The 20178-nt window shown below is 47.5% G+C and overlaps 1 protein-coding gene across 1 annotated transcript in view; it reads left to right on the top strand.

Annotated features, from left to right (window-relative positions):
- LOC122938268 (AT-rich interactive domain-containing protein 3A-like) overlaps nt 1-20178 on the top strand; it is a 204959-nt gene that overhangs the window by 61242 nt on the left and 123539 nt on the right. The window contains exon 3 of the mRNA XM_044293670.1: nt 15988-16060. Coding sequence (XP_044149605.1) covers nt 15988-16060 — 73 coding nt within the window. The remainder of the gene's footprint in view (nt 1-15987; nt 16061-20178) is intronic.

Here is a 20178-nt window from a genome sequence, read left to right as displayed (position 1 = left end):
CCTCTGCTGAGCCTCTGTATCTCAGCTCTCATGTGTGATACCGTCTGCTGAGCCTCTGTATCTCAGATCTCGTGTGATACGTCTGCTGAGCCTCTGTATCTCAGCTCTTGTGTGTGATACCGTCTGCTGAGCCTCTGTATCTCAGCTCTTGTGTGTGATACCGTCTGCGGAGCCTCTGTATCTCAGCTCTCATCTGTGACACCGTCTGCTGGGCCTCTGTATCTCAGCTCTTGTGTGTGATACCGTCTGCGGAGCCTCTGTATCTCAGCTATCATGTGTGATACCCTCTGCGGAGCCTCTGTATCTCAGCTCTCATGTGTGATACCGTCTGCGGAGCCTCTGTATCTCAGCTCTCATGTGTGATACCATCTGCTGAGCCTCTGTATCTCAGCTCTTGTGTGTGATACCGTCTGCGGAGCCTCTGTATCTCAGCTCTCATCTGTGACACCGTCTGCTGGGCCTCTGTATCTCAGCTCTTGTGTGTGATACCGTCTGCGGAGCCTCTGTATCTCAGCTATCATGTGTGATACCCTCTGCGGAGCCTCTGTATCTCAGCTCTCATGTGTGATACCGTCTGCGGAGCCTCTGTATCTCAGCTCTCATGTGTGATACCATCTGCTGAGCCTCTGTATCTCAGCTCTCATGTGTGATACCATCTGCTGAGCCTCTGTATCTCAGCTCTCATGTGTGATACGTCTGCTAAGCCTCTGTATCTCAGCTCTCATGTGTGATACCATCTGCTGAGCCTCTGTATCTCAGCTCTCATGTGATACCCTCTGCTGAGCCTCTGTATCTCAGATCTCGTGGGATACGTCTGCTGAGCCTCTGTATCTCAGCTCTTGTGTGTGATACCGTCTGCTGAGCCTCTGTATCTCAGCTCTTGTGTGTGATACCGTCTGCGGAGCCTCTGTATCTCAGCTCTCATGTGTGATACCGTCTGCTGAGCCTCTGTATCTCAGCTCTTGTGTGTGATACCGTCTGCGGAGCCTCTGTATCTCAGCTATCCTGTGTGATACCCTCTGCGGAGCCTCTGTATCTCAGCTCTGGTGTGTGATACCGTCTGCGGAGCCTCTGTATCTCAGCTCTCATGTGTGATACCGTCTGCTGAGCCTCTGTATCTCAGCTCTTGTGTGTGATACCATCTGCTGAGCCTCTGTATCTCAGCTCTTGTGTGTGATACCCTCTGCTGAGCCTCTGTATCTCAGCTCTCATGTGTGATACCATCTGCTGAGCCTCTGTATCTCAGCTCTAATGTGTGATACCGTCTGCTGAGCCTCTGTATCTCAGCTCTCATGTGTGATACCGTCTGCTGAGCCTCTGTATCTCAGCTCTTGGGTGTGATACCATCTGCTGAGCCTCTGTATCTCAGCTCTTGTGTGTGATACCGTCTGCTGCGCCTCTGTATCTCAGCTCTCATGTGTGATACCGTCTGCTGAGCCTCTGTATCTCAGCTCTTGTGTGTGATACCCTCTGCTCAGCCTCTGTATCTCAGCTCTCGTGTGTGATACCCTCTGCTCAGCCTCTGTATCTCAGCTCTCATGTGTGATACGTCTGCTCAGCCTCTGTATCTCAGCTCTCATGTGTGATACTGTCTGCTGAGCCTCTGTATCTCAGCTCTCATGTGTGATACCCTCTGCTGAGCCTCTGTATCTCAGCTCTCATGTGTGATACCCTCTGCTGAGCCTCTGTATCTTAGCTCTCATGTGATACGTCTGCTGAGCCTCTGTATCTCAGCTCTCATGTGTGATACCGTCTGCTGAGCCTCTGTATCTCAGCTCTTGTGTGTGATACCGTCTGCTGAGCCTCTGTATCTCAGCTCTCGTGTGTGATACCGTCTGCTCAGCCTCTGTATCTCAGCTCTCATGTGTGATACCATCTGCTGAGCCTCTGTATCTCAGCTCTCATGTGTGATACCATCTGCTGAGCCTCTGTATCTCAGCTCTCATGTGTGATACCCTCTGCTGTGCCTCTGTATCTCAGCTCTTATGTGTGATACCGTCTGCTGAGCCTCTGTATCTCAGCTCTCATGTGTGATACCCTCTGCTGAGCCTCTGTATCTCAGCTCTCGTGTGATACGTCTGCTCAGCCTCTGTATCTCAGCTCTCATGTGTGATACCCTCTGCTGAGCCTCTGTATCTCAGCTCTCGTGTGTGATACCCTCTGCTGAGCCTCTGTATCTCAGCTCTCATGTGTGATATCGTCTGCGGAGCCTCTGTATCTCAGCTCTCATGTGTGATACCCTCTGCTCAGCCTCTGTATCTCAGCTCTCATGTGTGATACCCTCTGCTGGGCCTCTGTATCTCAGCTCTCATGTGTGATACCCTCTGCTGAGCCTCTGTATCTCAGCTCTCATGTGTGATACCCTCTGCTGAGCCTCTGTATCTCAGCTCTCGTGTGATACCCTCTGTTCAGCCTCTGTATCTCAGCTCTCATGTGTGATACCCTCTGCTGAGCCTCTGTATCTCAGCTCTCATGTGTGATACCCTCTGCTCAGCCTCTGTATCTCAGCTCTTGTGTGTGATACCGTCTGCTGAGCCTCTGTATCTCAGCTCTCATGTGTGACACCGTCTGCTGGGCCTCTGTATCTCAGCTCTTGTGTGTGATACCGTCTGCGGAGCCTCTGTATCTCAGCTATCATGTGTGATACCCTCTGCGGAGCCTCTGTATCTCAGCTCTCATGTGTGATACCGTCTGCTGAGCCTCTGTATCTCAGCTCTTGTGTGTGATACCGTCTGCTGGGCCTCTGTATCTCAGCTCTCATGTGTGATACCCTCTGCTGAGCCTCTGTATCTCAGCTCTCATGTGTGATACCCTCTGCTCAGCCTCTGTATCTCAGCCCTTGTGTGTGATACCGTCTGCGGAGCCTCTGTATCTCAGCTCTTGTGTGTGATACCCTCTGCTCAGCCTCTGTATCTCAGCTCTTGTGTGTGATACCGTCTGCTGAGCCTCTGTATCTCAGCTCTTGTGTGTGATACCGTCTGCTGAGCCTCTGTATCTCAGCTCTCGTGTGATACGTCTGCGGAGCCTCTGTATCTCAGCTCTTGTGTGTGATACTGTCTGCTCAGCCTCTGTATCTCAGCTATCATGTGTGATACCGTCTGCGGAGCCTTTGTATCTCAGCTCTTGTGTGTGATATCGTCTGCGGAGCCTCTGTATCTCAGCTCTTGTGTGTGATACCCTCTGCTCAGCCTCTGTATCTCAGCTCTCGTGTGATGCGTCTGCGGAGCCTCTGTATCTCAGCTCTTGTGTGTGATACTGTCTGCTAAGCCTCTGTATCTCAGCTCTTGTGTGTGATACCCTCTGCGGAGCATCTGTATCTCAGCTCTTGTGTGTGATACTGTCTGCTAAGCCTCTGTATCTCAGCTCTTATGTGTGATACCCTCTGCTGAGCCTCTGTATCTCAGCTCTTGTGTGTGATACCGTCTGCTGAGCCTCTGTATCTCAGCTCTCATGTGTGATACGTCTGCGGAGCCTCTGTATCTCAGCTCTTGTGTGTGATACCCTCTGCTGAGCCTCTGTATCTCAGCTCTCATGTGTGATACCGTCTGCTGAGCCTCTGTATCTCAGCTCTTGTGTGTGATACCCTCTGCTCAGCCTCTGTATCTCAGCTCTCGTGTGATACGTCTGTGGAGCCTCTGTATCTCAGCTCTTGTGTGTGATACCCTCTGCTGAGCGCTGGGGTCTGTTCACATTTCCTCCCGTCTGCAGTCACACGTGTGATGAGTCCTTTCCCCCCGGAGCTCGGGTTCTGTAAACATCCGGCGGTTTCTGTGGCTGTCGCTGTTGACACATTTCCCCATCTGCTGGGCGATGGAGACCTGCCAGCTCTGTGGTTCTTGGATCTCCTCCATACGTCAGTGATAACAAGAGGGGGAAGCCCTCGCACGAGCCGGGCCTGGAGCCTGTCCAAGGTTCACACAGAGGACATGCGAGTCCCGAGGCGGCGTGTTACGTCCCTGGTTGTCAGCCTTCCGATTACATAAGCCGGTGTAACACGCGGCGCAGGCAGCGCGGAAACCCTGACTGCACACAGGGCTCGCTGTCGGCTGGCCGCGCACGCTGTCCCGGTTATTGGACCCCACCTCAATCTCTCATTCTTTTGGATTGTCGTAATTAGCAAAATGAGCTTCAGGAACTTAATATAGCGGAGAAACGAGTTGGTGGGGGGGCAGCGCGGTGCGGATGAGGCTGCTGGACGAGTGTTTGCAGCTTCTGGTGGACGCCTCACACCTCGCTTTCTGCTGTCCTTCACTCTGCATCACAGTGAATAATTAATATGGTGTCATTTCCTGAAGACATGTTGTCAGGCCATCACCGCTCGTCTTTCCTGCTCTCTTTTACAAAAACCAATGGCCGCTGAATAACATCACCTTGTCAGTGGCAGGGATGTGCAAAAGACAACGCATCCTGCTGTAACGAGGGTATGTAGCTTAAGGAGGCGCAGAAGGTGTAGGATTTACCTCTGTGTGACATGTGCACCAGATTCTAATGAGAAGAGGTTCTGAAGCAGCTGGAGATGCCATGGAGATCTACTACATCACTGGATCAGACACCTTGGACCCAAGGAAACATCATCACTTCTTAGAATTCCAGATACTGAGGTTTCCCCAATGGTCAAAGCCGTGGATACCTAATTCACCCTGACCAGTGTCACCCTACAGATAATGGCACCACCTGCTTTTTGAAATTTGATTCTCGTGTGAGTTGAGTAAATCCAAAAATAACACCTTGAGTCTTGAAAACAACACCTCAACTCAGAAACTAATCAAGTGTCACCTGGTGTTTAGAACCATTAGGTCTTTGGAACCTTTAAGACGTGAGAAGAAACATCTGAACTTCAGGAATAAAAGTGTAAACCTGGAAGAAAACTAAAAATTTCGCTGAAACTTGTGCTGACTATGACAACGGCAGTGGTTGCCCGCGTAGTATTTCCTATGCTGCCTGACGTGTGGCTTAGGCCAGAGCTATTTGGTTGTCATTAAAAGTGCAGTCTTCAGATGTGGCCTAGTGGTAAGAAACTTCACAATCTCAGGGCCCATGAAGAAAAATCAGAATCTTAAAATTCAAGAAGAAAAACCTGAATATCGGAACGTAAGAAGAAACATCTAAACCTTAGGACACGAGAAAAAATGTTTAGCGTACGTCAATATAAATATCTCAAGAGTCAAGAATCTTAATCTCAGGATTTTTGAAGAAACACAAAAACATCTAAATTTCATGACTCTTGAATTGTTTGAATCTCATAACTTGAAAAGCAACGTGTATCTTAGACTCAAGAAAAAAAAATTCTGGTTTTAAGAAAGAACATTTTAATCTCAGGACTCAAGAAAAAGCATCAGAATGTGAGGATTTAAGATGAAACATGAATCTCAGGATTCGAGAAATAACATGTATGTCAGAACTAAAAAAACAAGGATCTAAGAATTCAAGAAAGAAAATCCGAATCTAAGAAAAATGTATTTCAGATTTCAGGATTTGAAAGCAAACCTCTAAATCTCATGACTAAAGAACAAACATCTGAATCTCAGAACTGATGAAGAAACATCTGAATTTCAGGGCTCCAGAAGAAATATCTGCATCTCAGAACTCGAGAAGAATCATCTAACTCTCGGTACTTAAAGGGAGTCTGTCACCACTTTTTTGCATGTTAGACCATTAAAATAGGGTTATTTGATCCAGCCAGAACATAAAAACGGTACCTTTGTGGTAGAAAACGGACTTTTCAATTTGCAGAAAACGAACTTATAAGATTATTTTCGGAGCCCTCTCAAGTGCCCAGGGCGGTCTCTCAATCCTCAGAGCCCAGGCAGGCACCTCCTAAACGGCTGATAACGCCGCCCTCCGTGCGCCTCTGCCCGCCCGTTTACTCCCCTCCCCTGTCCCTTTCCACTGCGGCTGTGCGGTACAAATCGTAGCGGGCGCATGCGCAATGCGATGCCCGCTCCTGGCAGGGCATCGCAATACCTATTGCGCATGCGCCGGCTAATCGCCGTTTAGCCGGCGCATGCGCAATAGGTATTGCGATGCCCTGCCAGGAGCGGGCATCGCATTGCGCATGCGCCCGCTACGATTTGTACCGCACAGCCGCAGTGGAAAGGGACAGGGGAGGGGAGTAAACGGGCGGGCAGAGGCGCACGGAGGGCGGCGTTATCAGCCGTTTAGGAGGTGCCTGCCTGGGCTCTGAGGATTGAGAGACCGCCCTGGGCACTTGAGAGGGCTCCGAAAATAATCTTATAAGTTCGTTTTCTGCAAATTGAAAAGTCCGTTTTCTACCACAAAGGTACCGTTTTTATGTTCTGGCTGGATCAAATAACCCTATTTTAATGGTCTAACATGCAAAAAAGTGGTGACAGACTCCCTTTAAGAGGAAACATCCAGATCTCAAGACTCAGAAGGAAAAAGCTGAATTCTAAGGTTGTATTACACCAGGCAATTGTTGGACAGATCATCGCTGACAGGTGTTCGTGGGAACGCTTGTTTGCGATGATCTATGTTGTAAGGGATCGCTCTCTCTCAGGGGGTCACAATCACAAACTTCTCTGACGACAACGGGGTTCAAGTTCAAAAGGTGCTTTATTTTGTCACTTCAGCACCATCACACACATAAACATCGCACAAATAAACACCTGCCCGTCTGGGCTCTACCTAATACACGTGTTGTCTCTACCTCACCTATAGAGCGCAGTTCACACACGGGACTAGATCCGGCTTCCTCAGCCATACACGGTCCAGCAGCCCCAGGCTGTGACCACACCAGTACCCTTGGGGAGAGATGGTCCAGAAGTCCTCCCGACTCTGACCCTGCAACCCTCTTTCTGTAGGCATCACTGGGCCCCTAAGACTTTATGCTTTACAAAGCCTCGTGGCCCCTTAGCCCTCCTGGCTTCCTCAGCCTTTCTTCCCCCCGTCATACACAGAGGGTTGTTTTATCCCTGCATTATTACAGCAGCAGGCCTCACTGGCAGATCCCACTACCAAACCTATCCCCCAGTCCACATAAAATCCAGCCCAGAACAACATCTAGACAAAACTGTCTCAGCAAACTACACTTTGCTGAAACCACTGCAGCTTTCTGGATTTCAGTTATCTCACCCAGCTGAGGTATCTGGGTGGGATATACACGCCTCCCAGCACTTATACTGTACACATCACCACAATGTGTATAATACCGCCACTAATTTACTCGTTCATTGGGCAGTCACAATCTATCAGCAGGTTTAAAAATCATCGCTTGCCGGCAGCAGATTGTGCTGTCTCATCACAGTTGAGCGATGGCATTAGCGATCACTCCTCCCCACACTGTGGAGGAGATCACTCGATGTAAAAGCAGTGGTGTCCTCCACTAACGAGCAGGCGATTGTTGGGAAGGAACGCTTCCTTGTTGACAATCGCCAGCAAAATCTGTTAATGTAATACAGCGCTTAGGAGTGGAGAAGAAACATCTGAATATCATGACTTGGAAGTAAATTGCTAAATCTTAGGACTTGAGAGGAAACATTTGACTCTTTGGACTCAGAAGGAAACAACTGATTGGACATGTGACTAATGAACATGACCACTGGGCTAGGAAGAGGCCACCTCTCTCAAGGTGGCAGCCTCTTCAAACAGCTGATCGGCAGGGATGTCAGGAGTCTGACCACCACCTATCAGATATTAGTGATAGTTCACCGATGAGGTTAGGTCATCCTAAGGATAGGTCATCAATACATGGATCGTCGAAAAAAGATTAAAGGGATAATCCAATACTATAAACTCCCCCCCCCCCCCCCAAATGCCGGGCCCCACACAGGGAATATTCTTACTACTTGCTCCCTGCGCCGCTCCTGGTCCTTGCACCGCCGCTGCTGCTTCTCCCCGTGCGCCGATGAAAACATCCGATGTCGGGGGGGGGGGGGGGAGCCTCCCTAGCATCGCGGGTGACACTAGGGAGGCTCGTCCCCGCCTCCCACTGGCTGCTCCCCCACAACACCGGATGTTTTCATCGGCGCACGGGGCGAAGCACTGGTGGTGCGGGGACCAGGAGTGGCGAAGGGAGTAGGGACCCAGGTAAGTATATTCCCTGTGAGAGGCCCAGCATATGGGAGGCCATATAGTATTGGATAACCCCTCTAAGCATGAATCTCAGGATTCTTCTAAAACGCTGAATCTGAAGACTTAAGAAAAATAGTAGTCTCAGGACTTGAGAAGAAACATCTGTAATTTTGAACTCAAAAATAAATATCTTAATCTCAGGACTTGAGAAGAAACCTCTGAATCTCAGGACTTGACAAAAAGCATGAATCTCAGGACTGGATAAAAAATATCTAAATCTCCGAACTCAAGAACAAACATCTGAATCTCGGGACTTGAGAACAAACACCTGAATCTCAGGAATTGGGAATAAACATGAATCTTAGTACTGAAGAAGAAACATCTGAATCTCATGACTTGGGAAAAAACATCTGAATCTCATGATTGGAGAAGAAGAAACAGCTGAATATCAGGACTGGAGAAGAAACATGTAAATCTCAAGACTGGGGAAGAAACATCTGAATCTCCGTACTTGAGAAGAAACATCGGAATCTTAGTATATGAGAAGAAACATCTGAATCTCAGTACTTGAGAAGAAACATCTGAATTTCACGGCTGGAGAAGAAACATCTGAATCTCAGGACTGGAAAATAAACATCTGAATCGTAGAACTTGAGAAGAAACTGCTGAATCTCAGTACCCGGGAAGAAACATCTGAATCTTCGGACTTGAGAAGAAATGTGAATCTCAGGAATTGTAAGGAAATAGCTAAAGTTCAGGACTCGAAAAGAAACATTTGAATTTCAGGACTCGAAAAGAAACATTTGAATTTCAGGACTCGGAAGGAAACAGCTGAATCTCTAACTCAGCTAAAAACATCGGAGTCTCAGGACTGTAAAAAAAAAACATTTGCCTCTCAAGACTTGAGAAGAAGAATGAAAACTCCTGAAACTCAGGACTTTAGCTATAACATGAATTTTAGGACTGCAGAAGAAGCATCTGAAAGACAGGACTTGGGCAAAATCATCTGAATTTCAGGACTGGAGATCAAACATATGAATCTCAGGACTGGAAACATCTCACAGAAAAACATCTGAATCCACGGACTTAAGGAAAGACATGAATCTCTGAACTCAAGAAAAGACACCTGAATCTCAGAATTCAAGAAGAAACATCTGAATCTCAGGACTCAAGAAGAACATCTGAATTGCATGACATGGAAGGAAACAGCTGAATCTCAGGACTTGAGAAGAAACATCTGAATCTCAGGACTTGAGAAGAAACATCTGAATCTCAGAACTTGGGAAGAAGCAGCTGGATCTCAGAACTTGAGAAGAAAAATGTGAATCTCAGGACTCTGAAGGAAACAGCTGAATCTCAGGACCTGAGAACAAACATCTGAATCTCGGGACTCGGAAGGAAACAATTGAATCTTGGGACTCGGAAGGAAACATCTGAATCTCAAAATTGGAGAAGAAACATCTGAATCTTGAGTGGAGGTTAAACATTTGAATATCAGGACTCGATAAGAAACATCTGACTCTTGGCTGAAGATCACTAGATTAGAGATCAGCATAAACCTAAGCTATTTGTAGGATGTTCAGATACGTGGTTGACTGTTTTAATTCCTCCACTTAACATGCACAGCTGAGTAGAGCTCACATAGATACGCAGCTGCCAGACACCACTAGTATCTAGCCCCACTTAGATCTGTCAGAAATGCAGTAAGTGAATCGGACAGGGAAAGCCAATCTTGTTGGATCTTCGTTTTCCAATGACAGCCTTCAGCCTAAGGTTTGCAGCTCTCACTAGATATTTGGTTGTTGATGGATTCATATCCACCTTTAGCCACAGATCACAAAACCAGGGCAGAATAGCAGGTAGCACATTCAGCCTGAAGACATGACACCTTAAAGGGCCAGTCTGCCTCCGGTGGAAGTCTCATGTACACGTCATCCACCTCCTATATATACTTGAATTGATGGGATGATTGTCATTGAGCCCCTGTGTGCTATCACTTACCCAGAAAACCTATAAACAGTGCAGAGAAATGTCTTAAGTGAGGAAGAGGAGGAGAAGCGAAGAGGAAAGGGGGGAGGGAGACACCAGGAAGGAATTTTAACAGCTGTCCCAACAAGGCTGAAGGAGCCGGTTGTAAATAACTTATTTTATTTCTGAAATGAGCACTGTAAATCGTGGGCTCAGCATGAGGATGGAGGAGGGGCGGCTGGAGAAGGAGAGTATGCATCCCCAGCCATATAAAAAGCATCAGGACACGAGAAGATGTGGAGTCCTGATCAATAAGTGGCCATTTAGTGATCCTGTCAACCAACAGAGGCAACGAGTAACAAGCAAACACAACCCCTAAACATCCCTTGTGCCACACCACGCTCTGTGCCAGTGTGGCTGCCCTTGGAGTCTCCTAATGGACTTGACGTGAGGTTGGTGGATTGGAGATACTCAGGCAGTTCAATAAAGCGAGGTATAAGGAGCCTCAGACCTAAGTCATGAAACATTTCTCTTTAGTTGGATTATGTTGAGGTGGTTTTGCCCCAAGACTATTTGCGGGTGGTGATGGCAATAAGACTGTAGAACAGATTGACGGATTTCTCAATTTATAGCGGACTGTTTCTGGGACTATTTTGGTTGAGCTCCTCTGTGGTCGCCGGTGTATCACCGTATATTAATGCGCCCTTCCCTCACAACATCACTCTCCACCAGCAGACCCGACCCCCCCCCCCCCTCCCCTACAAACACTTCCATTGTATTTATAGGAGAAGTGATGACTTCCTGACCAGTTTCTGCAGGACGTCTGTGAGCCAGCAATGGAGATTCCCCCCTGGCAGTGCAAGGTTTAAGGTGGTCAGTCCTACGACGCCTCCTTGAATTTCCGGTTCAGTGTCTTTCAATTTCTAAAGGAAAATACCATGCAAAGGCGGCTGTGGATGTCGTCAGCCTCCGGTCAGGGGCATGGCGGAGGTCTGCTTTTCATAATAGGGTCTTTCTGGACACTCCATGTAAGCAGACGGGCAAATGAGGAATGACCCATCCAGTAACCAGAACCTTGGAAGTGACTCTCATCATCCACCCCATAGGTCATAGTCTGTTCATGTGTCCTGTGCAAAAACAAAGCACAGCCTGAGCGTCTACGTGTACACATCAGTCATAACATTAGAACCACCTCCCTTCTACTGTGACCGATTGAGGTGGCCTGGACTCCACAGGGCCTCTGAGGAGTCCTGCGCTATAACATCCTGTAGGCTGCTCGGTGCAGCCTCCATTGATCCCACAGATGATGACTGCATTGAGATTTGGAGACTTGTCATCTCTTTGTCATGTTCTTTATTCCTTGACAGGTGTTACTCTGATGAAAGAGTGCACTGCCATTAGTAGGCACCACTGCCATGTAGAGAGGTACTTGTCTGTGCAGTGGTTAGGTACGTGGCACGTGTCACTTCCACATGACCCAAGGTTTCCAGCAGAACTTTGCCCTAGTATCACACTGCCTCCGCCGGCTCGTCTTCTTCGCTTAGTGCACCTGGTGCCATCTCTTCTCCAGGAAAGGCTAGTTTCACACTAGCGGTAAGAGATCCAGCAGGTCTCTGAATCCGGTACCTGTCGATGGGCATTCAGGTGCCTTCCAGGATCTCTTACTGCTACAGTGAAACTAGCCTAAGTGATGCACACAACTGGCCATCCACATGATGTAACGTGATTCATCAGACCAGGCCGCCTTCTTCCCAAAGTCCATCCTGGTTCAACTCTTACCCAGGTATAAGATGGAGGTGCACCCACCCGTTCAAATGATGTAACATGGTTCCTCAGACTAGCCCTCCTTCTTCTGAACTGGTGCCATCTCTTCCCTCAGTATGTGACGCACATGCACCCTGCCATACGATGTACTGTAACTTGATTCCTCAGACCAGGCCGCCTTCTTCCCATAGTACATCTTGTTCCATCTCTTGGTGACACACACATACACTCGGCTATCCACATGATGTAACGTGATTCATCAGACCAGGCCGCCTTCTTCCCAAAGTCCATCCTGGTTCAACTCTTACCCAGGTATAAGATGGAGGTGCACCCACCCGTTCAAATGATGTAACATGGTTCCTCAGACTAGCCCCCCTTCTTCTGAACTGGTGCCATCTCTTCCCTCGGTAAGTGACGCACATGCACCCTGCCATATGATGTACTGGAGCCATCTCTTAGCCAGGTGACACACATGCCCCCTGCTGTCCACATGCTGTAACGTGGTTCATCAGACCAGGCCGCCTTGTCCCATTGCTCCAGTTCTGGTGCTCACTTTTGGCAGTGGCAGGGGTCGGCGTGGGCACTCTGACCGGTCTGCGTGACCCGAACCACTTTCCCTATTTATTTGTATTGACGGAAGCAGCAAAAACGCGCAACTCTATTCAATCAGAAACTGCATCATGTGACTTAGTCGCCGCGTCGCCCTGACTATTGTGGATGTGAAGTGTTACCATGTGAGTTTCCTGTGACACCAAGAGCAGCTCACCAGTAATACGCCAGATGGCAGCACTCTGTCTGCCCAGAGCTGTCACTGAGGTGAGGGGCACAGGACCACCAGTCATAGGAGACGGTGATGAATCCGTGTCGCCATGCCCCCGCTGTGATATACAGAAGGATAATGGCGGTGAAGCAGCAGATATTTGATTTGCAAATCTTAGATAATTACCTCTGGGTTTTGGCTTCTTCTGTTTCTCCGATTTGACTGCATTCAAATGAATCACATCCTAATCCTGTCATCATCTGCAGCGTTGATCGGGGCGATCGGATCAGAAATATCACAATTCAGGAGGGGCCATGGGTTACCTGTCTGTATACAGAGAGAGAGCAGAAGAGTGCGCCTGCGTTAGTGGTGGTTAGAGGGTTACTATGTGGCTATCCTCTATACTTTCCTTTGTCAGCCTGGCGGTTAGTGGGTTACTACGTGGCTATCCTCTATACTTTCCTTTGTCAGTCTGGGGGTTAGTGGGTTACTACGTGGCTATCCTCTATACTTTCCTTTGTCAGTCTGGGGGTTAGTGGGTTACTACGTGGCTATCCTCTATACTTTCCTTTGTAAGTCTGGGGGTTAGTGGGTTACTATGTGACTATCCTCTATACTTTCCTTTGTCATTCCGGGGGTTAGTGGCTATCCTCTATACTTTCCTCTGTCAGTCTGTGGGTTAGTAAGTTACTACGTGGCTATCCTCTATTCTTCCCTCTGTCAGCCTCAGGGTTAGTGGGTTACTACATGGCTATCCTCTATACTTTCCTCTGTCAATCTGGGGGTTAGTAGGTTACTACGTGGCTATCCTCTATACTTTCCTTTGTCAGCCTGGCGGTTAGTGGGTTACTACGTGGCTATCCTCTATACTTTCCTTTGTCAGTCTGGGGGTTAGTGGGTTACTACGTAGCTATCCTCTATACTTTCCTTTGTAAGTCTGGGGGTTAGTGGGTTACTATGTGACTATCCTCTATACTTTTCTTTGTCATTCCGGGGGTTAGTGGCTATCCTCTATACTTTCCTTTGTCAGTCTGGGGGTTAGTAAGTTACTACGTGGCTATCCTCTATTCTTCCCTCTGTCAGCCTCAGGTTTAGTGGGTTACTACATGGCTATCCTTTATACTATCGTCCCTCAGACCGCAAAAAATGTGAAAAAAATAAATGCTGGATCCGTTTTTCCGGATGACACCGGAGAGATGGATCCGGCATTTCAATGCATTTGTCAGACGGATCAGGATCCTGATCAGTCTGACAAATGCCATCAGTTTGCGTACGTTTTGACGGATCCGGCAGGCAGTTCCGGCGACGAAACTGCCTGCCGGAATCCTCTGCCACAAGTGTGAAAGTACCCTAAGTGGGCTACTATGTGGCTATCCGCTACACTTTCTTCTGTGAGTCTGGGGGTTAGTGGGTTAATATGTGGCTATCTTCTACACTTCCCTCTGTGAGTCTGGGGGTTAGTGGGTTACTACATGGCCATCCTCTACACTTCCCTCTGTCAGTCTGGGGGTTAGTCGGTTACTACGTGGCTATCCTCTATACTTCGCTCTGTCAGTCTGGAGGTTAGAGGGTTACTATGTGGCTATCCTCTATACTTCCCTCTGTCAGTCTGGGGGTTAGTGGGTTACTACATGGCTATCCTCTATACTTCCCTCTGTCAGTCTGGGGGTTAGAGGGTTACTACGTGGCTATCCTCTATACTTTCCTCTGTCAGTCTGGGGGTTAGAGGGTTACTACGTGGCTATCCTCTATACTTTCCTCTGTCAGTCTGGGGGTTAGAGGGTTACTACGTGGCTATCCTCTACACGTCCTCCTCCAATTATAGGAGACACCAATTCTTATTACTATTGGCAGGTCCTCATCTACAAAGTTCAAGTACAAATCCCCAGCAAACAGCAATATCCTGTCGGTGTGAGCGTCAGATGGCGGCACTTTCCCGTCCGCACCTCCCGGCTCAGCTGTCCTCATTGATCTGCAGGTCTCAGTTATTGGAGGAATCGAAGGGCCTCTTGACCCAGCAATTATTGTTCTGGCAGCCGCTGCTCACTTATATAACCTCATTATGAAGCCGCCTCGCAGGGGGGCCGCAGGCCGCAGCGGCGATAATTACCGCCAGTCAGACCTGCTTTATGTGTCCTGTACTTGATAAGCATCGCAGGCCTCGTTATTTGTGCTTTATCGCGGTCAGCGACCTAAGCGAGTAGTACAGTTCATTAGGCGGTAGACGCCCCCGTCGCTGCAGAGGTGCCAGACCCGCGTCCACGGCACGGCTCATACAGTCAGTGGGGTTCATCCGTTAATCTGCCCTTTACCAACGGCGTTCCTTCTGGAGTCTCGCAACGCTGTGCTCACGATTTATCCGGGATCTGCAACTGATTTGTAGTTTGTACTCCTCCTGCGGCCCGCGCGGGGCTCATCCCCATTCAATGAGACTAATACGCGCGGGGTAACCCACCGCGGTTTCCGTGCGGAATTCATTGCAATAGGTGACATGGATTGCACGCTGGAACGTCCACGCAGGACGGGAGTTCAACGCAAAAATCTGTTGCAGATTCGTCGCATTCGGGTTACTGTTCGCCCTATAAAAGGCGCACAGTGAAATCCAGAGCGAAAACCCACGATCATGATGGTATATGGCGGATTCTCAATTTCCGTGCAGATTTTATCTTCCGCCTCCTGTGCCGCAGCTGCACGTGAAGCCACCCGATCCGGCCGCCGCCTGCTTACGCGACAAGGTGGTTGCGGCTTTAAATCAGCGCCCGTAGTATATTTAATGCTCCGATAATGAAATCGCTTCCACTATGGAGGACAATTAATAGCGAGCACTTCATGAGCCGCACGACACAATGAGCTCTGCATCACCAGAGCTGTCGATACGAGGCGTCTGCGTTCCCCGGGGCTCCGCGGGCTGTCATGTTATGTCACGTTGTAACCACGTCATGACCTCAGGCTCGGCGGTGATCTATGGGAATGATCGGACCCGGGCGCCGCGAGGCTTCGTCCACTTCATATTCCCTTCTGAGAAGCATGAGGCTTAAAGGGCAACTCCACCCGAGTGTAAACACAGCAGACAAGAACATATCTATTGTTAGAGTGCTGACTAAACATGACCCAGAGGCATCCGCCCCAGACTCCCTTAATATCCCACGTTCCTTGGTGTAGGATGCTGAGAGGGGTTGTCACCCAGATCTCCGCGCCTCCTGAGACCTTCCTCCTGCAGACGTATTGTGAGAGCAGGCGACTGTTGTGTATTAAAGGGGAACTCCACCCGCACCTGAGCACATGACACCTCCGACAGTCTCCGCAGGTCCGCTCTCCGGGACACAAGTCTGAGACGTCTGGACTTCATATAAGTCAGAGTTACTGGAAATGAATGCTGATGGTTTCCACTTTTAGGGGAGGGTTTTGTTGTGACCTCGTTTGATGTCATATGCCTAATGCCGACTCTCTGTCTTATCTTACAGCTGTACGAGCTCGATGAGGACCCCAAGCGGAAGGAATTCCTGGATGATCTCTTCAGCTTCATGCAGAAAAGAGGTGAGTGGCGGCACAAGAGAAGGTATATTTCTAGGAGCGCAGGGATGAAAATGTTATTAAGTATTAGTAAGTAGTGATGGACGAACATCGGCCGAGACGTTTCGCGAACGCGCGTTCGCGATCAAATGTTCGTGAACCGCGCGTTCGCGGCGGACCCTATCGACTTTAATGGCAGGCGAACCTGAAAAACCTTCAGGTCATATTTGCAGCCACCAAATAATTACTAGAAGTGCACAAATAGTCCCACAACATGGACAGTGACCGACCAGAGGGGGATCATTGGAAAAAATTCCCACAAAAAATACGTATTTTAATCAGGGGATATTTTTATGCGTCTTAAAGGGAAACTCTCAAAATGTGCCCTACTGGAGCCTAGAAAATTTTTTATTTTCGGCCACGGCAGTACGGGCCCCAAAAATTTGGCATTCACCTGACAGAACAGAACAAGTACTAAGGACTTTTGTGGCCCTATTCGCTAGCGTTTGGTGTCCCTAACAGCCTGTCCCTGCTTCACAAAGCAACCTCTCCCTACACTGGCAAAACACTGAATGTAAAATGGGTGGGTCTCTGTAGACCACGCCTCTCATGCTAACCCCACCCACTTTTATCACCACATTTAATGAGACGAGCGAAAAGTCGCAGATTATTGAGCAATTATAGAAAGCGCCGTAATTTACAACTTTTTTTAAATGAAATGGCCCCAATAATCTCCAGGTAGTCTTGTCCCTCTGCACCTTGATTGACAGGTCCAGGTAGGATACCATTTACACTGCCTGGTCCTGTCAATCAAAGTGCGGAGGACGCAGCAGTTGCAAAGGGAACAGAGCCTCTAGGTGTAAGGGCAACGCCCCCGTTGCTCCTAGAGGCTCATTTGCATACACTGTATTAAAACAGCAGTGCAGGTAGTCAGCCAGTGTCATAGAGCTAAAACTGCTGACAGATGCCCTGAAAGTAAGACTTTATGATGTTCCAGTAGACCAGACAGGAAGCGAGAACACACAGAGTGACTTCCAAAAAATGATATCCAGAAGAATAAAAAATATATAAATAAATAAAAAATATAATACTGAGGGGGGGGAAATGATATCCAGGGAAACAAAACTGAAAAAAAATAAAATAAATATATATATATATATTGAAAAAAAGGAAGGCAGCATTCAAAAAATCGTGAAGAAAATGGGTTTATTAACCCATGTGACAGCAACGTTTCAGCTCTCTCTATGGAGCCTGCGTCAAGCCAATGCGGTGCTCTTACAGCATACAGGATTACATCATTATCTCTCAATATAAAAAGTTGTGCCAAAATACATAAAAAATTATTCGTTTAAGTGTCCATAATGACATTTCCAAATTCATACAAAATTGCGTAAAAAGTGAAAAGTGCCATCCATTCATAAAAAGTACATTTAATGCAATAAATATCATATATCAAACATGATTGGAATAAATCAAGCACCAGGTGCACAAAATCCGGTGATTAAAAAGTATAAAAACAAATAACAAAATCTCACCTGGAGCCAGAGACTGCAGGACCCAGTCGGCGTTGTGAGAGGCGCACTGCGCAGGCGCCAATTACTCATACCACCGCGAGAAGTGTGATTAGCATTACCAACATAGGAGACCACAACGAACATGGCCGAATAGGCAGAAACAGTAACTGCGCAAACTCATGCCCATAGAACGATGTAGACGCCTCTACAAATCACATGATCGCCGCGAACATTACTAACCATCGCTTATCAAAAACGTTGGGCTAAATACAGAGAACGGGTAAACCGTGGGCCACCACCATCAGCCATTCTCAAAAGCCCCCACCTATTGCGCCCTCATGAGCCATTGGCCATAATTATTGCAGCTTAATGTATTTTTACTAAAAATAAAAAAAAACGGGGATCATTACAAATAACCGGGGGCACAGTGCCCTCCCAGGGACCAACCTGACAAAGGGCACTGCGCCCTATTAGGATAAGGGAATACAGGTGTCACCATTGTGTGACCCCCGATCCCCCCATCCAACTCCTGGACAATAAAACCCAATACTTGAGAGAAGCGTCCGTCATCAGAGGGGCTTACATAAAAATCGTAGAATGGTCAGATTCAAAATCAATCACCCCCATGTCGAAACAGCGGCATGCGGGGGATCAAATACGAACCACCACTCTACCTAAATAACAAAATAATCAGGCCATTATAAAGTGTGGTATCCCGTGTCATTATATATATATATATATATATATATGTGTGTCGCAGGGAGATGATGAAAATGGAGATTTGATCAAATCCCTATGGGAGATAATCAATTCACGGAAGATGTTTGAAATAACATCTCTGTGGGGTGATTTCCCTAAAGAAAGTAAGTGATTTGGTTCAAATCCCTTAACTGTTTTAGTGAAAAGATGAAATAAACAAGTAAGAAGTCCTGGAAAAAAAAGAAAATCAGTCGAAGGACCTTTGATTACCTCATAGACATGTGACCAGTAATGTGACCAGTAATATTGCTATGTTACTCGTCACATGGTGATGATGTCATCAAAGGTCCTTTATCCCATAGCTCTCACAGTTCGCTGATAAAAGGGCCTAGCAACAAAAGGCCCTAGTGATAAAAGGCCCTAGCGATAAAAGGCCCCAGCGATAAAAGGCCCTAGCGATAAAAGGCCCCAGCGATAAAAGGCCCTAGCGACAAAAGGGCCTAGCGATAAAAGGCCCTAGCGATAAAAGGCCCCAGCGATAAAAGGCCCTAGCGACAAAAGGGCCTAGCGATAAAAGGCCCTAGCGACAAAAGGGCCTGGCGATAAAAGGGCCTAGCGATAAAAGGCCCCAGCGATAAAAGGCCCTAGCGACAAAAGGGCCTAGCGATAAAAGGCCCTAGCGATAAAAGGCCCCAGCGATAAAAGGCCCTAGCGACAAAAGGGCCTAGCGATAAAAGGCCCTAGCGACAAAAGGGCCTGGCGATAAAAGGGCCTAGCGATAAAAGGCCCCAGCGACAAAAGGCCCTAGCGATAAAAGGCCCTAGCAACAAAAGGGCCTAGTGATAAAAGGCCCTAGCGACAAAAGGGCCTAGCGATAAAAGGCCCTAGCGACAAAAGGCCCTAGCGATAAAAGGCCCTAGCGATAAAAGGCCCCAGCGACAAAAGGCCCCAGCGAGAAAAAGGGCCTAGCGATAAAAGGGCCTAGCGATAAAAGGCCCTAGCGACAAAAGGGCCTAGTGATAAAAGGCCCTAGCGACAAAAGGGCCTAGTGATAAAAGGGCCTAGCGATAAAAGGCCCTAGCGACAAAAGGGCCTAGCGACAAAAGGCCCTAGCGACGCCCCTGATTCTAGGTATATACTATTCTGTGGGGGCACACTCCTGGCCATGGGTTCAGATATAGAAAAAAATCAAACTCTGACCGAAGTTGTATCTGAAGAACTGTTTAATGAAACTATCAGGACGTTTTTGAACAAGCGGCATGATAAAGAAAAACCTTTGTGGACTCGCGAAAGGATAGAAGAAGCATCACAGTCATTGAGCAATTTAAATTAGCGCCACTACTTATACTACAACGGACACATAAACAGTCCTAGTATGGAAAAATATACGATGTTATGGAAGTAGATACTGAAAAATTGTTGATTTTGAAGAGAAAGTCTGACTCCGATCCAAATATCTAAACAATATTATTTCATATTTTTATTACATTATCAAAAATATTAAACTTTTCACTAAGAAAGTTAAGGGATTTGATGATCAAATCACTTACTTACTTTAGGAAACATCATCTTCCGTGAATTGATCGTCTCCCTTAGGGATTTAATCAAATCTCCATTTTCATCATTTCCCTGCGACATATACAATAACGGACACAGCCGGTCTGGTCCTGCGGTCTTGTCGCTTCCAGGAAGACTGTTCACCAGTATCAATGCTTGAACATCAATCTGTGTACAAACACAAAAAGAGGACGACATATTAAAGATGAGCAGGTGTACAGTACAGGGAGTGCAGAATTATTAGGCAAGTTGTATTTTTGAGGATTAATTTTATTATTGAACAACAACCATGTTCTCAATGAACCCAAAAAACTCATTAATATCAAAGCTGAATATTTTTGGAAGTAGTTTTTAGTTTGTTTTTAGTTTTAG

This window comes from Bufo gargarizans, chromosome 1 (genome assembly GCF_014858855.1).
Source record: "Bufo gargarizans isolate SCDJY-AF-19 chromosome 1, ASM1485885v1, whole genome shotgun sequence".
NCBI classification, from domain to species: Eukaryota; Metazoa; Chordata; class Amphibia; order Anura; family Bufonidae; genus Bufo; species Bufo gargarizans.
This window is presented reverse-complemented; position numbering and strand designations above follow the sequence as displayed.